A 23,545-nucleotide genomic window follows, 5' to 3' on the forward strand; every position below is an offset into this window, starting at 1 on the left:
AAAACCAAGGAACTCTAGAGGAGGCGGAAGGCTTCACACACTACTGCTTGCCCATCTCTTTCGGAAGCTGGGCCGGCCAGCACTGCAGAGAGGAAAGCGTTATAACTATAGAGCCCAAGGCAGATCTGGTCACACAGCGATGCAATTCCATTAACTCACCCCCTCTCCTGCTCTAACCCCTCAACAACACTGCCCATCCCCCCCAGCCCACACTCCCTCCACTCTTTACGGGTTTACCCTGGCACTACCATTGGCCAAATCCAGCCCTGCAGTTGTTGGGGGTGCAGATTCTTTCCCCTTCCATGGCAGCGGCACCCGCTTACCCCAGGAGTGAATAGGGCCCCACGCCCTGGTCTCCGTGAAGTGGGATGTGATAAGCAGAAGGCCGCAGCCGGGGCAGGGGAAGCCCTGGAGGGCCAGGGGTGAGCGAGGGGATCCGTACTCACGGGCACACTTCCTGGCGGGGCTCCGAGCCAGCGCGCTCCCGTAGAAGCCCTCCCTGCACTTTTCACAGTGCTCTCCGGTTGTGTTGTAGAGGCACCTCAGGCACTGCCCGGAGACAGGGTCACAATTGCCCACGGCATTGGGGTCCACATTACCGTTGCACTGGCAGGGGCTGCAAGGGTGGGCCGGGCCGTTCCTCCCCAAGGGGTCCCCGAAAAACCCATCGTCACAGAGCTCACAGCGTCTTCCTGGAGAGGTGAGCAACACACAGTGTGTGGGGAGTCTGTCTGCCAGCGAACCCCCCCCACCTGTCCCATCCAGAACCACTCCCCACCCCCATCTCAGCACCTTACCTCTCTGCCCCTGGGGGCAGTGGGTGCACACCAGCTCCCCGCTCTCCGGGATAGCCGTGCAAGGTGACTGGCCGGGGCACGGGCATGGCTGGCAGTCATCAGAGTGCCCCACGAAGGGGTTGCCGTGAAAGCCAATGGCACAGCGCTCGCAGGACGGGCCCTCGGTGTGGTGGAGGCACTGGCAGTGCCCTGCAGGGGACAGAGCAGAAAGACCACCCACCCCAGGCTAGAGATCCTGAAGCCAGAATGCAAGAAACCCCAGGCCCCTGCCTGGGCCAGGGATCACACCCCCCCCCATGCTCCTGGGACAAGGTCTGCTCGCAGCTACCCCAGTGTGACCCCACTGAGGACAGCAGGGGGTAGCACTGCAGTGGAGTCAGACATCACCCATTGCACAGGCTGAGCTGGATCACCTGGTCCTAGAAAACCCCTGAAGCATTTTCACCAGCCCCTCCCTGCAGCGGATAGACTGTGCATCCCGCCCTGGCTTCTCCACGAGCTGCTTTAGTTAGGACAGGCGAGGTCCCTCAGGGTGTGTCTACACTGGAATTCAAAACCCACAGCTGGCCGGTGCTGCTGATTCGGGCTAAGCGGCTGTTTCATTGCAGTGCAGATATTGGGGCTTGGGCTGGGGCCCAGATTCTAGGACCCTGTGAGGTGGGAGGGCCCCAGAGCTCAGGCTCCAGCCGAAGCAAAATGTCTACCTCACAATTGCACAGCCCCTTAGCCCGAACTCTGCAAAGCCAAATCAGCTGGCACAGGCCAGCCACAGGTGTCTAATTGCAGCATAGACATACCTCTGTCCATCCCTTCCTCATCAATATCCCACCATAGTGCCCAGTCTCTGGCCATCCAGGCTGCACACCAGTTTGATAGTGGGCATGGCGTTGCCTCTGCTCAAGCCCAGGGCTTGCCACAGCACCTGCTTCCCATGCCAGTCACAGGTGGGTGCCTCTGCTTTCCGCTTGCTGAGCCACACTTGGCTCCGACCTCAGCGGAAGATTCGTCTCACATCCTAAAAGGTGAAAACCCCAGGACAAGCTCATGGGGGTGGCTCTCTGCCAGCACGCCCCATCTGCCCATCCCTCCACTGCTGCTCACTGCCTAGCCAAACTTCAGAGTGTTCCTCGCCTTGCCCCCTGTACCCTTGCAATGACTCCAGCTCCCTGGGTGCCCAACCCACAGCCCATTCCTGCTCACCCGACTGTTCCTCCTGTCGTCCCTAGGGGCAATAGCTAAGCTACAGTTGCAAACCTTTACATTCAGGGATCCCTTTCGACGCGTGCTCCAGGTTCCACCCTGGATTTATTCCTAGTGTCACCATCCAGACACAGAGGGACAAATCCATACCTGGAGCAAATCCCTAGACGTCAATGGAACTGCAGCAGAGCTGAATCAGGAGGAACCCCAGCGAAATCAAACCGAGTTGCACCTCTGGGAGGGCAGTCAGGCCTCAGCCCCAGGTTGGCGGAATTACTAGTTAGAACACGTCTGAGCCAAATTCCAACCTCCCCAGCATCTGGACCGAGGGTTTTCACTGGGCCCTGTGGAGAGATGGGGCCTGCTGCAAAATTTCAATCGCATCCAGGTTTGGATTAGATTGAATCAGCTCCCCACAACAATAGGGGTGTGCTTGTGTGTGTCCCTTTCTACAATTTATGGGCCAAATCCCGCAGTCCTTGCTCAGGCAAGAAATACCTATTTGGCTTGCATGGAATAAGGACAGAGTAACACCAGCAGAATTTGAAAGGAACATGCCAGCCCAGCTCTCCCTGGGCGAGCCAGAGCACTCAACCGTCGGGCTGGAAGCCCAATGAATTCTCAATATTAAAAATCTGTCAGAGTCTGAAATCCTTGACAACGTGTTTCTGCAAGATGGTGCAAGATGTGTCCAAACACATGCCCTGTCTGCGTCATGTGACACACAAGCAACCGGTCCGAAGCCCAGGGGATGAGTGTAACTTCCTCTTGTGACCTAAGCCAGTGAGTCAGAGGACAAGGAAGCAAGCAGGAGACACTGGGACACTCTGAATCCCTCTCCCTTTGGCTGGAGCCCCTCTGCCTCCAGCAATCAGTCCAACTGACTGGAGAGAGAGAGCACAGAGAGTCCCATGATGATTTCTTCATTCAGCTGGCAAGATCAGATCAGACTAGGCAAGCTGGCCTGGGGGAAAGGTTTGTGGGAAATTTCCCAAGGGCACAGAGTCAGCTTAACACATGGGGGACACATGACAAGAGGGGGAAGAGGGCGCGCTGAAAGAGCCTGAGGACTCAGAGCTCCCTGGGAAGAGCACATATGGGGCAGTTTGGATTGCAGCGGGCGAAGCTGTGAAATGAGTCGGACACGATGGGGAAAGAAGGAACAGAAAGAGAAAGGGGCAGGGAGAAGGGTGGGAAATGAATTAAGGGATGCCTGTGTGACAAATGGGCGGCTTGATTGTCAGAATGAAGGCCGAAAGATCAAAGGTGTGGAATTGCATCCGGGAATCATATTAAACTGGAGACATCCAAAAACTGCACTCCACAACAAACGAGGGAAAGAAGCTGCAGAACACTGTAATGTTTCCGTCTGGCAGGGCAGAGGAACATGTTAAAAACTGCTCTTTAAAGTACTCTCTGTCCCAGCCATAAACATTTCCTCACTCATGCAACACAGATGTTGCAATGCCAGAGCCAGACCACCAGCAAGACGCGGGGGGTGGAGAGGTGTCCTGTTAGCGCTGACATTGGGTCCTGGGTTTCTTCAGTTAAGTAACAAGTGAATCATCTTGTTTCCAAGTCTCTTCGAGGGAATTACGTTGAGCTGGGCTCCACTAGGGCCTGCCACGGCGTTAGGCAGGGAATGTCCAGAACAGAACTCATGGACAGACTGAGCTCTGTCTGCCATGGAGTGTATGTTATTGGGTAGCAGATATGCCAGGTGCCCACATATCAGCTGTACCTGACCAGGGGAGTACATCATGTACCCTGCCTGTCTAATTATACATGCTCAGGATGGCTCAGCTGTGTGTCACAGGCCCTATACTGCTAATACCACTTTAGCTCCTGGTCTGTGCTTTTGGGACCTGGGTGCTGTCCTTGCAGTCACCACAAGGCACCATGATGTTCACGATGTTACACACTGACAGCTGTGAGGTCACAGGTGGCCATGGATTGATGTTACATTATTTCATACAATCAGATAGGCCCGATTCTGCCTTATTCCCTGAGTAAAGCAGCTGCACTGCAGTCAATGAGACAACTTGATGAGCAAAATACTTCTCAGTGTGAACCAGGACAGCACGGGAGCATCTCTGCAGCTCCTTTCACGTCTGCGTGCTGTGCAGAGAGCATCCTGTGATCCCTGGACTGCGGCACAGGCTGGGGCTGAACATGGCAGTTGACTCAACGAAGCACGTTGGTGACAGTCTAGGGCAGGCAGTGAAGAACGAAGCTGTGTCGAGTGAGAACTTCGGGAGGAATCTCCAGACAGCAGATGCAGTCATCCCAGTTGAACTTTGGTCTGGATACCAGGGTGCTTGTGTGAAGCAGCCATGAGCCAGCAGATTTCCGCCACTGACAGAGAAACCCAGATGCTTTCCCTGGAGGAGCAGCTCACAGCAGGGAGTCTCTGCCATTTGCAATTCATTTGCAGTTGGCAGCCTTTACAGATCTGGTTTTGGTTACCCCGATGGAGCACTACTCCATGTGTATCTGCTTGCTTCCCCACCAGCCCAGAATCGCAGGAGATGTCATATCAGACTTGTTCAGGTGCCTGTGATCTCATGCTCCTCTAGTGGGAAAACACTACTGCCTGGGACAGACCACACATAACCCACCCTACTTCGGCGGACAGTGGGGTTTGACCCCTTGAGCCCACAGAGCTGAAGGTAAGAGTCTCTCCCACTGGAGCTAAATGACTAGGTCTCCTCCCTGGCTGCTACAGCAATCTTTTACATGGACCAGCCCCTAGAGGGAGACAACCCCATCCCCGGACACTCTCCTAATGTGGGTTACATACGAACATGTCTCCCTCTAGTAGTCTACAGAGACTACAAGACATAACCTAAGTTCCCTGTAAGCTGCTTGGCTGGGTAGCCGCCCAGCAGGCTATCAAGTGCCGCACAGTTCAGGTGTCCCTCCGCTCAGTGCCACATGCTGCTCCTGCCCTCTGCCTTGGAGTTGCTCCCAAGAGTGTCCTGCTTGCTGTGCAAAGCGGAGGGGGGGTGGGGGGTGGGGGAAAGGGTGCTGATATCAAGGTGTCCTCCTCGCCCTGGCCCTGTACTCCATCTGCACAGAGCGGGCTCGGGGGGGAAAGACAGGGCTCAGGAGGGAGGGAGCTTGCTGGCAGCTCCTACAGTGTCTGAACTTGCTGATCTACTTAAAAGGGCAACATATTTAAAGTGTGTGGGGGTGTCTCTTTCTCTCTCACACACACACACACTCTGTCTTTCACACTCACACCCCACAACACATACTTGTATTGTTGTTGTTGTTACTTCTGGATACTTCTTTCAAAGGGTGTTATTTTAGTTTTTTGACTAGTCTACGCATTTCATAATTTTTATTTCTCTCTTACACTTAAATTGAATTATTTGAATAGTGAGTTCTAAAATGCCCAACCTGTCCTGGCTGGAGTCATTATCCCTATAGTAACTTTTTAAAAATATAGATTATATCTAGGTTTTTACTAGTGGTGCATATCCGCACATTACCTCGAAATAGTGCACATAAAATTCATTCCACATATGGATAGAAAAAATAGAGGGAACACTGGACCTAACAATGGGTGTGAAAATTTCACTGGTTACTGGTAGAGCATTTTGTGTATAAAACCCTGTAATAGTGTAGTTACATTGCAACTGCTGATCATGGTACATGCAGTCTATGTTCCACCTCCAGATAGCTTCTTCTCTCTTACCCTGTCTCCTTCACTAAAGCCTGTTGCTTCTTCCTCTTCAGTATCCATCTTCTTACTGATAAATCCTTTGTCCATGTGCTGATCACAACTTGCAACTCAAACGCGGTAGCCTTCTCCTGCCTGGCCTCCTTACCTCTTAATTCTGCCACTCCAGTCTGCCGCCAACACCCTGCTAAGGTCATCATCATCTCCTCAGGTTCTGCCCACCCCACCCTCCCTCCTTCAATCCTTCCATTGGCCTCCTGCCTCTTCACGCATTATATTCAAACTCCTCATCCAGGCCCCAGTAACATTTCCACTGACACCTCTGCTCTTCCTTCCCTATCCCCTACTTACTCTCATAAAATACCACACATGTCTGTGGTGGTAGAGGCATTGTTATTATTACCGTGAGGCAGTTATCTTTGTCTCTGAAATGACAGTGTTATGAAACCACCCCCTGTAATTTACATGGCAATAATCTGAGATGCTGGGTGCTGTAACCTCAAGTGTAATTCTCATCTTTCTTTGGAAATTATGCAGATTTATTATCTATTTACAGCATAACTGCACAGTAATTATATGGCTAAATGGAGGCTGTGAAATGAATGGATACCATGAAGGTCTCTAGAAAAGGAAGGTGAGAGATTGTATGATGGTAAAAGGAAATCACTAACAGAAAGCAGAGGATCCAAACCTGTGTTGGGGTCACAGCTGCCGTGCTGGTTACAAGTACAGGGGATGCAGCTGGTGAAGGGCCCGCCCAATGGAATCTCTCTCTTGTAGCCCGGCGCGCAGGATTCACAGAACTGCCCGGTGTACCCCTGTGGGCAGATGCACTCCTCCACCCACCAAGCAGGTAGGGAATGACCTGGGCGAGCAGAGGTGAGCTGGACCTCGCTCAGGGAGACTCTACCTGTGGAAGGGACAACCAGAAGTTACGATGGGTGAGTACAACCTGTGCCGAGACAATGGACCCTTCAATCCAGTCTCTCTAGCACCCTTTCCAGGATGGGCTGTCTAAAGGGAACAGAGCACTGTGCCCAGCTCTAGTGCCTTCCCATAAGGATCTCAAAGCATTTTACAAAATACTCTCAGGGCACAATTTTCGCACATGATTAGTGACTCTTGGTGCCTGACCTGAGACATCTTAGGCAAGCCCGGGTTTCAGAAAGTGCTGAGCACCTGTCCTCTGAAAACCAGGTCTCTTTAAGGCATCTTAAGCGTGGCAGCCAAACAACTGAGGGATTGCAAATCATAAGGCAATTTGGAAAATCTTGCCCTTACTAACTAAGCCTTCTAACACCCTCGCAGTAAGTAAAATCGAGAAAGATCAGGGCGCCCACCACTGAAATGCAGCCACCTGAGAGGTGGAACACGGCTGTTGCTTAACAGCTCACAGCAATGCTGCCCAAGAGTTTAGGTCGGAAAGTGAAAATGCCATGTTGAGTCTGAACCTGCGGAGGGAATTTTGGGAGGCAGAACGTAACTATTACAGTTTGAATGTGGCCATGACGCTGACTGCTACAAAGAATGCCATAGGATTGTCAGAAAGGCCCATTCGATCATCCAGGCTGACCACAAACTGTGGAGACTATAAGCAGCAGGACTCTGTTTTATGTCTCATACACAAAAACAGTAACTCCAGCCGCACTATGCCCCTAGCATCAGACCACCTGGATTCAGAGAGAAGGACATTGCTGATTGAGTCCCTGAGACCATGAGGAGTCTCGGGAAGGTCTCCCATCCAAGTAACCCCCTAGCTCAACCCTGCTTAGTGTCAGATCACAGCCCATGCTGGTCAGGTAACAGATTCCCACCATGCCACCTGCCTCCCACAGCTCAGAGGGAGACTCCATCCTTAGACTCCAGGGCACAGGTGGAATGGGGCAGGTCTCTGAACCTCAAGACCTTGGCCAAAGAACCCCCAGCCAGCACTATTCAGAACGGTCGAAGAGGAACTCAGTGCAGCCTCCACCTGGTGACCATGATTATTAATCATTTATATTGCAGTAGCACCCTAGGCCCCCATCAGGATCAGGGCCCCATTGTGCCAGGCGCTGTACACACTCAGCCCCTGCCCTGGAGAGCTTACAAGCTAAATCTTCCCTCCCCTTGACTTCCCTGTTGCACTGCAGGGCTACCTGGTCCAGTGCCCAGACCCAGAGCTCTCCTGGGTTCTTAGCAGGAGGAAGCTCCCAGCCCGAGGCGGTGGCTCTGGAGCCATCAGGAGATCACTTACAAGGTGCGTTGCTGCTGCCAGCCTGGATCCTGAGGGCAGTTAGATTGGAGAGCAGACGCTGGACGTTGAAGGATGACAGCGGGGGTTGCATCTCCTCCTTCGCCTCATGGAGCCTGTTAGAAATCAGCCCAGAAGGGAAGGGTGCAGCCTCGCTCCTTATAAGAGCTTCCCACACATACGGGCTGAAGCAAACTGGGGCCATCTCGACCCGGGGGGGGGGAGGAGGACAGCAGGCATGGGAAGGGCAGCAACGAGGCAGGTGAATGTTGGGAAGTCTCTCGAGGGGGGCACCAACAAAGGGGCCTGGCAAGTTTGCGGGAGGAAACTCTGATGTGTTTGTGCATTCCCAGGCCAGGGAGCAGGGCACTCTGGGTAACGGGCAGAGTCAACTCAGTGGGCCTGATTCTGATCTGGCTGACGCTGGTTTAACACTGAGGTAACTGCACTGACTTCAGCAGAGTCAGTCCTGATTTGCACTGAGATCAGAACCAGGCCATGGGGATTAGCACTGCTGAAAGGTGCTGTCCTGACAGAACAGGTCCAGCACACGGAGCATTGGTACAAACTCTCCCCACGGCGTTCTGCCAGTGGGTTTCAAATGTGCTCGGCGAGGCCACGTAGTGGTGAGAGGGAAATTCAGTCTCCATGGCCCACTCAGTCGTTGGCCTCCCTGTGGGATTCTGCCAACAGAGGGGCCAGCTGAGGTGGTGATTTTAGTGAGGGAGACGCGTGTCTGCCAGGAAGTGAGGTCAGCCAGCCTGTACCTGAAGGTGACCTTGTGCTCTCCATGGTGGGGCTGGCTTTCATTGCCTGTTGGGGAGACGTAGCTCACAGAAACCGCAATGCCGTCTCCCTCTAAGACCAGCCGAATGGGAAATGGAGAGGATCTGCTCCCGTTCCCCTCCACTCGAAGGAGCAGGGAGAGGAGCTGCCCGTAGCTGAGACGCTGGTCATGCAGAAATTTCTCTGGGAGGTGAAAGGAAGAGAGAAGAGTCCATGAGACCCTCCCAGCCTCTGGGTCCAGTCCTGCTTCCATGGATTTCAGTGGCAGAACCAACCGGCCCAGACCCAGGCCTGGCGTGTACAATGGATCTTGGCTCATTTCACACATAGTTCTGGGTTTCCACTGCTGTTCTAATCTGCATTGAGATTAACGCTCTGTCAGCGTCAACATGCTTCCTAACAAGGAGGAATGTGAGCGTGAGAATGGCTTTAATGGCTTGGACGCTGAGGGCTCAATTCCCCCTTAGCCTTGTAACAGTACTAATGGCATCATGTATTTACAGTAACTCCTCACTTAACGTTGTAGTTCTGTTCCTGAAAAATGCGACGTTAAGAGAATCCAATTTCCCCATAAGAATTAATGTAAATGAGGGGGGTTAGGTTCCAGGGACATTTTTTTCATCAGACAAAAGACTATATTACACACACACACACACACACACACACACACACACACACACACACACACACACACACACACACACACACACACAGTATAAGTTTTAAATACTGGTACACAGTGATGATGATTGTGAAGTTTGGTTGAGGTGGAGGAGTCAGAGGGTGGGATATTTCCCTTACTGCTAAATGATGAACTAGCAATTGGCTGAGCCTCAAGGGTTAACTCTCTCACTCTGCAAGGCAGCAGGAATGGAGGGAGATATGCACATTTCCCTTAAGTACACTCTCTTGTTAATTAGATCAGCTTGCTGAGACCACAGTTTCTGCAAGCTCCCTCCATCCTGAGCCCTGGTGTGTACCCTCTGCGCTATGGAAGATGCAGGTAAGTGGGGTGCAGGAGCAGGGGGGAAGGGGACACCCTGACATTAGCTCCCCCTCTTCCTTCCCTCCTCCCACCCCCGCACATCAAGCAGGAGTCTCGGGGAGCAGCTCCAAGGCAGAGGGCAGGAGTAGCACATGGCAGTGGGGGGAGGGACAGCTGCAATTGCTAGACTGCTGGGCAGCTGCTGCACAGGGAACTTAGGGGAGTGGAGAGCTGATAGGGGGAGCTGATAGGGGGCTGCTGGTCCACCCTGCTTCCAAGCCCCCACCAGTTAGCTGCAACGGGCTGTTCATCCTTCAAGCAGTAGACAAAGCAGGCGTTAGAAGGGAGCATTGCACAACTTTAAACGAGCATGTTCCCTAATTGATCAGCAACGAAACAACGTTAACCAGGACAACTTTAAGTGAGGAGTTACTGTATACAGCACCTGTCATGGCAAGGGTTCCCAAAGCTCTTCACAAATAATAGTAATATTAACACCTAGCTCTTAGGTAGCACCTTTCCTCAGTAGATATCAATGTCCTTTATAATGGAGGCCAGTATCATTATCCCCGTGTTACAGATGGGGAAACCGAGGCAGAGAGCGGCAGAATTGAGTTTGCCCAAGGTCACCCAGCAAACCAGTGACAGGGCTGGGAACTGAACCAATGTCATCTGAGTCCAGCATCCTATCCACTAGGATCCACGGCCTCCCTTGCATACAAAAGAATCACTTCATCCATCACTGAAATACAGCCACCTCTGGGGTGGAACATGGCAACTGGTACATTGTTTTAACTGTGGATTCTTAAACAACACACAGTGGAGGTTTTATCACAGCCACACAGCAACCACAGTTACAAGTAGTTGTTCAGCTCGGCATTCCCATATACAGCAGTACCTGGTGCTATGAAATCGGCTGGCTCCTCTCCGTCCTGCTCTAGGTAGATCTCCCCATTGGCCCAGTCCAGCTGTACTTCCTTGGCACCTGGAACTTCAGCTCTCCAGCCCTCAGGCCCTTGGCAACCAATGCACACAGTCAGAGCATGCAGTGAGGCATGATGGGAAATATAACATGGAGCATACAGGGGGTATCCCCAGCAGAATAGTCAGCTATTTGATCTAGGCATAAGCGTCACAACAATAGCACATTTGGAAATCTAGCCCTTATTTAGATTTTTAGGGGGGCTGCATCTCAGGAATGTCTTGCCCAAATGACCCCCAAACTGGCCCATTAATACCACCCAGCAGCCCCAGAAGGCACAGCAAGTTTCAAGACAATCTGAGAAAGCACACAGATTTTAGAGCACTAAGAATCATCCACTTCTGAAGGGGAAAGTGCTGCTCAGCGTGAACTAGAAAAGAGCTGGTGCACGACTGGCTAATTGGAAGCTGAGCCCTTGAAAATCTGGCCCCAGGGCCGGTGCTTCCATTTGGCGACCTAGGTGGTTGCCTAGGGCACCAGGATTTGGGAAGGCGGCATTTTGCAGCCCTCGGCGGCAATTCGGCAGCGGGAGGTCCTTCCGCACTCTGGGTCGTCATCGGTAATTCTGCGGTGGGTCCTTCACTCGCTCCGGGACCCGCCGCTGAAGTGCCTCGAAGACCAGGAGCATGGAAGGACCGCCCCCCCACCCGCCTCAGAATTGCCGCCAATGAGCGGGAGTGCGAAAGGACCCCAGCCTATGGCGCCAAAAACCCTGGCGCCACTCTTGTCTGGCCCTAAAAGAGCAACCCAAAATTGGCTAGATTTCCTACCACAGAAAAACACATGGTATAAAGCCTGGCTCTATTTCAAATGTGTGGAACACATTACAGGGATGTGGCAATTGGTAACATGTTTTTAATACAATCAGGATACGCTTTCATCGGATGAAGTTCCATACCATCGGCTCTGTGGGCAGCTATGCACAGCTCAGGTTACATTCATGGGCACGACAGCTGAGCTACCCACGTGGGGGGAATTTTTCTGCACCGGGGCAGGAAGCCCACCCCCGGGGTAATGCTCAATGGTTGTATTATGTAAGTTTCTTGTGATGCTCAGCAGAGGGCAGAATTTCCTCACATATGCAGCAAAGAGATGGGATTCAGCCTTGTAAGACATATCCCTGGCTGCAGGCCCAGTGGAGATAAAGTCCTATTTTCATGGCCTGAGCAGTACTTTCCCTCCATCAAAGCAAGGGTCATGCAGAGGCCTTTCCCCAGTGGGAATAACACAAGCTATGCACAATGGTTAGGCCAAGGCTGGGTGAGCAGATTGCAAGTGTGAAAAATCGGGATGGGGGTGGGGGGTATAAGCATCTATATAAAAAAAAGCCCCATATATCAGGACTGTCCCTATAAAATTGGGACATCTAGTCACCCTAGGAGGAGGAAGCCAACGTAGAAGTTCCAAGTGTGAGCAGAACCCTTGAGCCAGCTGTTCACCCCTTACTAGGCAGACACTCCAGAGGGAGCCAGGGGGAACCTCCTCCCACATGTTCATCTATCCCCTCCCCAAGCCAACTGACTCTGCTCCACGGTTTTGGGGGGAAAAGGCCATTCAAACCTTTCAACGCAATCCCAGCCCCTGGCCACTGCAGGATGGTTACAGCTTCCTTTAAGTAGCAACATCTGCCATCTATCTGGTATGTTACAGCCCATAGCAACTTACAGACTATATATCGGTATCTAGGGACCACGGCATCCAGGACTTCCATGAGCTACACTGGGGATGAAGGTGGTAGTTATGTAATGGCCATGCAGCAGTTCTGGGTGGGAAGTGAAGGGGAATACTGGGTCCAGTTGAACTTGCAGGGGGAGTTTATGGTGGCAAATTTAAACTCGGCTAGTATCAGTTGTTTATTTGCTGAGTGAGGGGAGGCCAGAGGACTGCCACTCCCCCCCCAGTCTAAGCCAGAGTCAGGCCCAAACCAGGATGTTCAGATCCAGACAGTGCAATGTTGAGTGACTTGCCAGCCTCCATCCCAGAGTCTCCCTCCTCCATCCCTGCCTCCCCTTTCCCATAAGCAGGCACCGGCTCCGCTGCTGGGTCTGGTACCTTGGCTGAAGTCAGAGCGGATGTGGTGCACCTCGTACTGGGTGGCTGCAGTGCACACAGTCGAGTGGCCATAGCAGAAGCAACTGGTGCAGCCTGCAGGGTTGTGGGGCTGCAGATTGAATGAGCCAGGTTGGCATCTGGACGCAGGGAGACAAAACACAGCAGTGGTGCTGAATAGGGGATGGGGCAGGCATGGACACTTGCAGTGCGGGAATCATAGCTACTCCCCTCCTGTCTTCTCCCAACATGATGCAGTTGAGGAGCAATGGGTGTGGGCACAGGCAGTAGGGAGGGAAGGAGAGAGAAGAAAGGGACTTCAAGTCCAACCCTTTCCCAGCAGGAGTCGCTGGAGAGAAAACGCACCTCAAATACTGCATTCCCAGCCTCTCCCCGCAGGGAGCAGAACAGAGGCAGGAGGACTGCACGCACAGAATGGGACAGGGGTGCTGGCTCAGGGGAATTAACCACAGCACTCCCAGCTCCTCCCAGCAGGAGGCGCTGTGGGGAGTAGGTCAGAGCGCTGGCTGTGGGGAACCAGCGGCTGCCGTGGTCCTATCTTCTCCCGGCAGGAGGCAAAGTTGGGAGTAGCGAGCTTGCAGCTCCTTCAGTCTCCACCCCACATCCCTTTGCTCTAGTGGGGGCGGAGGGATGCTCCCTCTCTCATGCCCACCCTGGAAGGAGAGACCGACCCAGCAGTGGCTGAGCTCACGCTGGGCGCCCTGACACCTGAAAGGGAGGGGGTGTGGTTTTCCAGCCCAGCCCTGCCCTGCCCTAAGCCAGTCCCCAGCACAGCCTGAGATGGTGCTTCACTCACCTGTTGCACAGGTAGCCTTCCACTTTCTCCTTGCAGGAGCAGCGCCCCGAGTTGGTGTCACAGGTCCCCACGCTGCCGGCAGGGTCACAGGCACAAGGTCTGCAGAGGCAAAAGCCAACAACATGAGACCAACTCCCCACTCATCCGTCCGTCAGCCTTTGGCCCTATCAGGTCAGGGTCGAGGCTGCACTCCAGGGTGGGAAGCGGAGAAAGGCCAAGCTCCCCTGAAGTGCAGGGGAGCCTGGCTCCAGGAGCTAGTTCTCTCACCTGCAGCCCCCTTCACTCAGAGAGTGGAACCCGGCCCGGCAGCGTTCACACTTCCAGCCAGTCACGCTGGCCTTGCAGTCGCAGGCCCCCGAGTTGTCACACTGGAGCCGCAGGGAGCCTGCGAGGAACCAAACCAAGAGGAAGCAGTGAGGGAGGGGGAGGTGGCAGAGACAGAGAGCAGAGGAAAGAATGGGTGTGTATGGGTGTGTGCAAGACCCTCCTGCAGCTGGGGAGATGGGAGCCGACCCACAGCATGTTGGGAGAGAAACAAGGGGCTGGCAAGAGAGGGAGTCCATTCCCCTCACTCCTCCACAAAGGCGAGCAAGGACTCTGCCTTGAGCACAGCGGTATGGGACCTGGGGGAGGTGGATCGGGAAGAGGGGTGCCTCCGGGAGTCATGGGCTGAGGGAAGAACGTGCTGCAATAGGTGGCAAGAGGGCAAGTCACAGAAAAATAGTGTGTGTGGGAACTGACGGAGAGAGCAGGGCATGGAGTAGGGGAGGGTGGGAGAGACGTTCCCCGGGATGGGACGTGGTTGAACTTTTAATGTTATAGGTTTGTTTTTTTAAAGAGGTCTCGCCCCAATCACTGAGGATGCAGCTTTGTCCCGTTCCTCAGTTAACTGTGCCCACATTTCTGTCATAACCCTCTCGCTCCCTGGAGCAGGGGAGGGGCCTATTCTCACTAGAAAAGTTTGGCTGGGATCACTACACCAGCATAGCTTCCATGTGCACACGCACTTATACGGGCAAGAAAGGGCTTTTGTAGGTGCATCTTATACTGGTTCCCCAAGCGAAATGAGTTCTGTTGTATCTACACTAGGGCTTTTGCCAGTATCACTGTGTCAGTGGGGGAAAAATAGTCACAGCCCTAACCCACATTGCTCTAACTCTCTAGTCTAGACCTGCCCAGAGACACAGGCCAAGCGCAGCGCGTGGTCACGGCTTTGCCAGGTGGAGGCTGGACAAGCTGATGGAACGTGGCATCACCTGTGCCAGGGCCACCCCGTTTCCCCTCCCCAGCGGCGTTGCCGTGTACCACGTACCCGCCGCGTTGCAGTTGCATGGCTGGCAGGCCATCTGCCCATCCCACCGGTAGTAGTTCTGTCGGCAGCGCTCGCAGTGCGGCCCGTCGGTGTTATCCTGGCACTTCAGGCAATGGCCGCCGTGCCCTGTGTGCCGGTACAGCTCCCGGTCGTAGAAGCACTCAACCGATCGGCCGCTGCAGTTGCATGCTGTGCCAGGGAAGTGAGGGGGGGAAGAGCGAGAATGTCACAGGGGCCAAAACAGACATGGAGATGGAGGGGCTTGGGTTTGAATTGCCACTGGGTGGTGAGGAGGGACTGAGCTGAGACTAACCTATGGCACTCGGGACCTCCGCTGGGCTCCAGCCCAGGTCTCCTGGAGTGACCGGATGATGTGTTACCTCACTGGACTGCTATTATTATTATTATTCTGTATTGTTTGTAATCTGGGAGCACCAGGAGCCTCGTCATGGATCAGGACCCCTTTTGGCTAGGGGCTAAGCACAGAACAAAGGTAGGCCCTGTCCCAAGAGCCCCCTTCCTGCTTCTGGGGTGCGGTAGGGGAATTCCCCGTGAAAGGCCACACTCAGCTGTGCTAGTCCTCAGATTCCCCATGGTTTTTCCTTCAGTGTCTTGATGCTAAATGCACTGACAATCGTCTGTGTGTCTGTCTCTGACTGTAGGTAGCACTCTTGCCTCTGAATCAACCTTGTTATCTGTTGAGCACCCCCTGGGAGCTCAGAGCAGTGCTACATCGAGGAGATCAGACCCCTGCCCCATGATCCTTATAGTCGTAATAGGATGGAAAACACAAAACATATGTATGCCCTTAGAGAAGGGCTGATGTAACAGATGGGTAACCCCCTGGGTGCAGCATGGGCATCTCTTTCCACAGTGGCTGCAGCTGTCCTGCAAGAGGAAGGAGCTGTTCTCTTGCTGCACCAGGGTGCAGGAGATGCCACTGCCCTGGGTCAGAACCAGGACCCTGAGCTGACTTCCTGCAGCCTCAGAGGTTAGCAGCTTTTGACCACTGCCCACCAGGGCTGGATTCGAACTGGCAACCTACAGAGACAGGGTTCCCTGGATGCTAAGAAATGATTTTCTGAATGGCAGAGTCAGCCTGGTGAGTGAGGAATGGGAGCTTCCTGGCAGCACCTGCAGGGCACTAAGCTCTGGTACTCACAGAGACACTCGTTGGCGGACTCAGCAGTTCCTCGCGCCCACGGCCGGTCCTGGTAGAAAGCCTGACATTGCTCACAGTCCACACCGGTGGTGTTGTGCTGGCAGAGGCAAGCCAGCTGGCCCACTTCATTTGGGGCACACTCATTGGCATGGCCGTTGCACTTACACCTGCAAGGGTGCCAAGGTACTGTCACTGTCAGGGTTCGGCTGAGCATGGGAGCGGTAATTAGAATGACCATTGTGCTCAGCAGAGCCATTCCCTCGGTAGGCTGGCCCAGCTCCCATGGACTGCAGGGAAGCCACTGACTCCAATGACAGGCTCACCCCTGGATTTGGTCCAGTCTGTGGTGGAGCCAGGGTGTTATTTCAAGGAGGTGAGCTACTCTAGAGCAGTGGTTCACCTCACTTAAAAACTTGGACTTTGGCTTTCTGCCTTGGGCCCAGCAAGTCTAACACTGGCCCTGGCGACCCCATTAAAATGAATTTTCCTACAGTTCAAGAACCGCTGATATTGTATATAGAACAGTATAAACAAATCACTGTATGTAGGAAATTTTCATTTGTACTGAGTTCACTACTGGTTTTTATGTAGCCTGCTGTAAAACCAGAGAAGTATCTAGATGAGCTGATGTGCCCCTTGGAAGACCTCTGCGTACCCCCAGGGGTACACGTACTCCTGGTAGGGAATCACAGCTCTGTGGCCCTGTGCCCTGTGCAATGCTCAAGTGTCCTGATTTGCCAACATACAGTGCAGGCCACAAATCTGCCACCCTGTCACCAGACCCTCCAGTGGCTTCCCAGGCATGACTCCCTCTGCCCACAGCTCCAGAGGGTCACTGGGATGAGATAGCACACTGAGAGAAAACCTCACCCCAATGGGGGAGTGACCTGGAGGGCAGATGGGTCAGGACCAAGAGGGAGGTCATGGAGACATTAAGGAAGCCTGGCTGCTCCAGAGCAGCCAGTGCGGAAAGGGTTAACAAAACAGAAGGATGAGAGAACAACCTTTGGGCACAGGTAAAGCCCTGATGGGAGGGTGTTGGCTGAGGGGAGCCTCTCACTCCAGTCAGAAGGAGGCTTCTTACCTAGGTGCTCTGCTTTAGGGCTGCAGTAAGTGGACTGGGTTAGGTGGCACATGACATCCAGCTGAAGCCAGCTTAGCCCAGCCCCCCGTGGCTCAGCCAGGACAGCTGCCTGCAGTACACAAGGGCACTGGTTCTAGCCCAGCTAGCGGAAGGCAGGCTGAGCAGGCAGGTCAAGTGCACTGTAGTGTCTAGCCAGCAGCTGGTGTGTGCACAGGGATGTGCCTGAGGGGGCGGCTGCTGGGCCAGTTTCAGGGCTCCCAGGAGAGCATCGGGGTGTGGACAGAACAGACGTCACCCAAACGGGAGAAGGAGGGAAAGCAGCACAGGCTGGGGCCATTTCAAGGCCACCCATTCCACTCCCACAGGCGCTCCCCAGCAGCACCCACTGCAAGGTCATTTAGACTGAGGGTGGCCAGGTCAGATGCTAATGAGCTCCAGCTGTTTGGGACTGGAGTGTCAGACAAAGTCGCTGTGTGCTCCTGGCCTCCCTCTCCCAGCGTCTTTACTCTGGAGTGTGGGGAGCAGCTCTCTCTGAGCAACTGAGATGTTGACCATGGGGATCCGATGGGAGCAGGGAGGTACTGACAGTAAGGCCTCGTTCTGGACACCCGAGGTGGAAGAGCATGGAGGGCGTGATGTGCCCTGCTCCGTGGGAGTGCTCATATACAGTACGCTCACTTAAAGCTACCGCAGGCCTTGCCCAGTTTGTCCTCCAGAAGCAGTGAACTCCGCCGGGCTTTAGCAGGACAAACCTGGGCAGGCAATGGCGGATCAAAATAGAGGAAGGATTCAGCTAAACCTTGCAGCAGTTCCAACTCTGTCCTCTCCTTCCTGTCAAGCCCAGCGACCCCAGACCTGAGGGCCTTGGGCCAGCTGTCAGTACAAGCCAAGCGAGTGGCCCCTTGCCATACAGCTCACCCTGCTGAGAGTGCACTGTGTTTGAGCAGGCCAGGGTTTAACCCTTTGGACGCTGAAGAGGAGGATATTGGTGTCCTGGGCCTTCTCCCTCAGTCCCAGAGGAGCTCAGCCTCCCAACTCTGCAGTCAGCCACAGGCCTTTGTGCCGCACTCATCTAATCATGGCCACTGGCTGCTCTTCTCCACACAGAGCCCTGCTCTGCCCCGCAGAGAACCCAACACAGAGCCGCCTGACCCCATGGGTAGACCGGTCTTGGCTTTGGCCTGAGGGAGCAGCTGGGAACCAGCAGGGGGCAGCTGAAGGAAAAGGTGAGAAAAGTGGGGGTTCTCCCAGCTGGGGAAGTGGAGGGGGGTTCTCCCAAGCATCCTGCCTGCTAACAGCTGGAGACCCCACCTCTCATGGACCAGCCTCCCTCCCTGGCTCCATCCTGCTTAGCCTCACCCACGCCCCAAAGCTCACGGACAGTCTGGCCTACAGGAGCCGAGGGCACGGCACACTGAGCGAGCAGTCTCCCACCATCACAAGCCCTGTGTGCTGGCGGGAAGAAAGCTGGCCCTACTCCAGGGCAGGCGGGAGTCGGAGGCAGCCGCTGTGTTTGGGTGAGTTGTGCGTTCTGGCTGGTTTGCTAATCCCCTGAACAGGACTTTGTTTGGAGCTCACTCTGCGAAGGCGTAGCATGGGAGCCGAGAGTTCGTTTCTCCCACAATAGTTTTCAGATCCTGACTGGCAGCCCAAAGCTCCATGATCCAACTGCTTGGGCTGTGTAAATGCTCTACGCATTGAATACAAACCATGCACCATATACAAGCAGGACAAAGCCTGCTCCACACATGAGCAGCTTTCCACAGCCTGTTCCCCTGCCAGGTCCTCTTTACTGGAGAGCCATCTCCCTTGAGCACCTGCCTGCTGCCTCCTGAAGTTCCTCTTCCATCTGATAACGAGAACATTCATGCAGCCCCAGCACCGGGGAGCTGATACTGGGGTTTTTGGGCAGAGAAAGAGCCACACCGCTTTCTGAGTCCATTGAGATTCATTGGCTTTCTGGAGGGACTGGGAGGGAAGATGGCAAGTATAATCCCAGAAGTACAGGCCTGGAAAGGACCTCGATAGGTCATCTAGTTCATCCCTTGCAGAGGCAGGACTAAGTATTATTTAGACCATTCCCAACAGGCGTTTGTCTAACTTGTTCTTACAAACTGCCAGCGCCAGAGATTCCACAATCTCCCCAGGTAATTTGTTCCAGTGCTTAACGACCCTGACAGTTAGGAAGCTTTTCCTATTTCTAACCTAAATCTCCCTTGCTGCAATTTAAGCCCATTACTTCTTGTCCAGTCCTCTGCAGATAAGGACAACAATTTATTATCCTCTTTATGTACTTGAAGACTTATTGTGTCCCCTCAGTCTTCTCTTCTCCAAACTAAACAAAGCTAATGTTTTTCAATCTTTCCTCATAGGTCAGGTTTTCTAGACCTTTTAATCATTTTAGTTGCTCTCCTCTGGACTGTCTCCAATTTGTCCACATCTTTCCTGAGGCACCTTGCCCAGAAATGGACACAGAACTCCAGCTGAGGCCTTATCAGGGCAGAGTAGAGCAGAAAAATTACTTCTTGCGCCATGCTTGCTGGACTCCTGCTAATACAGCCCAGAACGATGTTCGCTTTTTTTGAAACAGTGTTACACTGTTGACTCCGATTTAGATTGTGAGCCTCTATAACCCCCATGTGCAAAATAGGGACTGCGCTGCTTAAACAACAGGAACTGGAGTGTACGTGCCTCTTACCTGAGGATCTCAAAGGGCTTTAAGCCTCACATCGTCCCTCTGTACCATTTTACAAATGGTGAAACTGAGGACCAAGGAGATTAAATGGCTTGTCCCAATCACATCGTCTCAGAGCTGGAGGCAGAACCCAGGAGTCCTGACTCCCCATCCTATGCCTTACTCACAAGAACACCCCTCCTTCCACTTCTTTTCCCCATGCCCCAGCCACACCTTACCTGCCGCCGACCGAGAAGTCGGAGATGGCATAATAGTAGGACTGCAGCACCTTGGGATCCTTGAAGATGTCGTCCCCAAACGTGTTGAGCCGGTTCAAGGAGATGAGCAGATCAGTGCCAGTCACCCACTCCTGAGGAATTCAGGCCACAAGAGAGCTGTTGGTGAGTGGTCCAAGCAAACACATCACCCTGTGGGGGTTCATCAGCCCCTTTACAAGTGGGGGCAGAGGCAGCAGAACTGTCCCACACCATCTTGAGGAACCACCATGTGTATAGTACTAAGTCCTCCCCTTAATTAATCGAACCCTCATGCTGCTTAGACACACACGTGCACATGCCAGAAATCGTGCAGTCCAGGTGTGGCATGAACTTGTCTTCTCTCCATCAGCACCATGTACTCCCTTGCAGAGGGAGGCCCTGAAATGTTCTCCCCACTTGGCTGGCAGCGGAGAGGGGCCCAAGACCTTACATTGGATCCCAGTTTCAAAATAGCCAATGTTTTGGGAACTTTGGGGGATTTGACCCATTGAGATGGAAGGCACTCAGATACCCCAGTGATAGGTGACCTAATGAATGATGGATAGATTAGATAAAATTTAGAATCCAAATGTCTTCAAAACGCAAGTGTGTTTGGACCTAGGATTTTGGTCCAGGTCCATTTTGGGTCACTGCTGGTAATGGCTGGCTTTCAATTGGTTTATGGAGAACAACTTTCCTCCTTGCTCCTGGGAGAATGTGTGTGATGAGGACTTTGCTCTGTGTCTTCCCAGGGCATGCGGTCAGTGGGCACCAGCGGGGTCACTCTGAAGCGAAAACTCTTTTGCTGCTCTACTTCTCCCCCACCCCTTCATCAGAGACCTCCATTCTCTGCAGAGAGCTAGAGCGGAAGATCTGACATTTGTAAAAGTCATCTCTCTGAGGGATCCAGTCAGGAGGAGATTCACTGAGGGAGCTGCCACAAAATCAGATGCTATAAAGCCAGAGACTGGAACGTTAAAGTTCCACGAGAGAATTGATGGGAGCTGAAGGGGATTTTCTGCTGCAAGTGTATAGGGTGTATCCTCTCCACTAAGCTCCCTGAATATGTGCTTTCCACCACCTTTGAGAGCACAGTGTGGTCCAGCCTTAGGCCTGGTGCCTGGACACAACCCTACTTCCCAATATTGGTAGCAAAATGAGGGAGAACCTTAGACTATGAAGTTGAACAAAGACTAGATGTTTTGAGTCCCAGGGCATGTCTACGTTGGAATGGGTAATTTCCAGTCAAGTAGACATACCCACTGTAGCTCTGATTGAGCTAGTGCACTAAAAACAGAAGCGTAGCCATGGCGACTGAAGGGCTAGCCATCAGAGTATATACCTAGGCTCTCAGACTGCATCGTACTCGGGGCAGTTGGCCCATCCTGCCACTCGTCCACCGCAGCCATGCTGCTATTTTTAGTGCACTAGTTCAGGCACAGCTAGAGCGGGTATGCCTACTCAAGCTGGGAATTACACCTTCCAGCTCCAGTGCAGACCTCCCAATGGTGTTGGGGAATGGGGTTAGCCAATGAGAGTCCGGAGGAACTGGGTTAAGGCCAGCCTAGCATGATCCATTCCACTAGGGTGTTGGAGGTTAGTCGCCATGGGCTTGGTGGATCAGAGTTTGGGCCAACTGAGCATGGTTCATCAGACCCCTATAAATCCAGCTCAGGCACATATTGCACTTCTGTACATTCACACACACGCATACGCTCACATTGGAGCAGAATGGAGTTAAGAGCGGAATCTCTCTTTTTATCTGACCAGATATTTCTAATGTGCCACCTCCATGGGACCTGAGCACTAACGATATTGCAACTCTCCAAGCACAGTTCCCAATGCCAACTCCTCTGAGCCACCCAGTCTACTGGCCACACATGGCCATTTCCAACCCTGAGCCCAGTACCTGTAGCACAGGGCTCTTGTCAAAGCTGTAGGCGCTGGGCCGGCCCTCCAGGGTGGAGAAGGCCACGTTCCCTCCGCTCAGTGGGGAGATGTCGCTGAACTCCTCAGTGCAGAAGGCTACCTGCTCATCCTCACCAGGCCGCAGGTACTGCCGCTCTTGCTTCCCATAGGTCTTCCCACAGGAGGCACTGTAGTACTGGTATGGGATCCAGGGCCCGTCCACACGGCTGCGTTTGTAAATAGCAAAGCTCTCTGGCCGGCTTGTGTGAAACTTCAGCCGTACATAGGTGATTTCATAGGACTTCCCTGAAGAAGGAGAAGAGAAGGCAATGTAGTTAGGTGCAAAGAGCTCATCCACAGCCTGTACATCTCTCTTTGGGTACCACCAATTTCAGGAGCTACAAATGCTTGTCAAAAATCTGCTGACATAGGTCATTCATGCCATGGGGTAACTGACTTATTGCCCATGCTAACCCCATATGTTGTGCCATGAGGAACCTGTGACCTGTATTTCTAAATGCAGAGGTGTAACATTGTCCCTGTGTTACAGCTGCAGAGACTGAGGTTCAAGACAGCTGATGAAGAGATTTTTCCAAGGGAAAGGAATTACTGGAGTGTTTGGGGATAAAACCCAGGAGTCCTGAGGCCAGCCCTGCGCTGTAGATGTTCTGTGAATACACAGGGGACGTCAGGATTGTCATTCTGACACTTATCTTACCAGCACAAAATTCACACCCACATTTTAAATGGTAGAAAAGGGAATGTTTTACAGAGAAGCTACCCCAGAGGCATGAGCCATCAGAGAAGGTCCATCCCCAATTATCGGGGCTGGGATGAGCAAATGCTTCCTCTCCTGGACACGCCTCACATCAACACCAGGCAGGAAATTCTTGCTCACATGGACTCCAGTCGCACCTTGGATTCCAGTGGACAACACCAGCTCACAGTGACCCAGCCAGCCCAGTGTCCCTGACATCTGCTTTTGCTGTTTAAAGCAACACATTTATTTTCTCTCCGTCTGTTTCTCTTGACGGATGTAGAGATATGTCAGCCCAAAGACAGCTTTGCAGCTGCTCTTCCAGTGCTGGTTCATGCCAATGATGGGAAGGAGGACGCTGAACATTAAAAAGCAGCCAATCCATCCAGGCCAGGGGATCAGAGCTGGGACCCACACAAGACACTCAGCTTCTCAGGTGCCAGCTGAAATCCAGCCTAGCTTGAGGTTGTTGCCATCCAATAGATGCTCAGTGATCTCTGCAAAATGGGTTTGCTGGGTCTCAAGCCAGATTACAGCAGACAAGCATCCTGCGCACGCACAAAAAGGCCCAATTCTGAGCTCACTCACACCCGTATGAGTCAGGAATAAACGTCACTGAAGTCAATGAGCCAGCTCCTCAGATAGTGAAGTCAATGGAGCTACGCTCATTTACAGTGGCGGAAGAGCTGATCCAATGGAGCTAGATTGCTGTAAAACCAGCGTAAGGGAGAGGAGAACCAGGCCCACCATCACTGACTGGCCTCCTCCAGGGTAGGGTTAGGAAAAGAGCTGGAGGACTCAGTGGACCATGGAGACTCAACTCCCTTGTTGGCCTTTCGAGTGAAGCTTGACACCAC

The 23,545-nt window shown here is 53.1% G+C and overlaps 1 protein-coding gene across 1 annotated transcript in view; it reads right to left on the bottom strand.

The window, feature by feature from the left end:
• Nucleotides 1–23,545, bottom strand: part of LAMC3 (laminin subunit gamma 3) — a 51,570-nt gene that overhangs the window by 20,775 nt on the left and 7,250 nt on the right. Inside the window, exons 2-14 of the mRNA XM_050926092.1 lie at nucleotides 21,933–22,237; nucleotides 20,006–20,136; nucleotides 16,009–16,175; nucleotides 14,847–15,035; nucleotides 13,802–13,919; nucleotides 13,535–13,633; nucleotides 12,721–12,857; nucleotides 10,585–10,701; nucleotides 8,683–8,884; nucleotides 7,919–8,031; nucleotides 6,374–6,592; nucleotides 798–986; nucleotides 447–692 (exon numbers count right to left, since the gene is read on the bottom strand). Of these exons, the coding sequence (XP_050782049.1) occupies nucleotides 447–692; nucleotides 798–986; nucleotides 6,374–6,592; nucleotides 7,919–8,031; nucleotides 8,683–8,884; nucleotides 10,585–10,701; nucleotides 12,721–12,857; nucleotides 13,535–13,633; nucleotides 13,802–13,919; nucleotides 14,847–15,035; nucleotides 16,009–16,175; nucleotides 20,006–20,136; nucleotides 21,933–22,237 (2,232 nt within the window). The remainder of the gene's footprint in view (nucleotides 1–446; nucleotides 693–797; nucleotides 987–6,373; nucleotides 6,593–7,918; nucleotides 8,032–8,682; nucleotides 8,885–10,584; nucleotides 10,702–12,720; nucleotides 12,858–13,534; nucleotides 13,634–13,801; nucleotides 13,920–14,846; nucleotides 15,036–16,008; nucleotides 16,176–20,005; nucleotides 20,137–21,932; nucleotides 22,238–23,545) is intronic.

Source organism: Gopherus flavomarginatus, chromosome 17 (genome assembly GCF_025201925.1).
Source record: "Gopherus flavomarginatus isolate rGopFla2 chromosome 17, rGopFla2.mat.asm, whole genome shotgun sequence".
NCBI lineage: Eukaryota > Metazoa > Chordata > Testudines > Testudinidae > Gopherus > Gopherus flavomarginatus.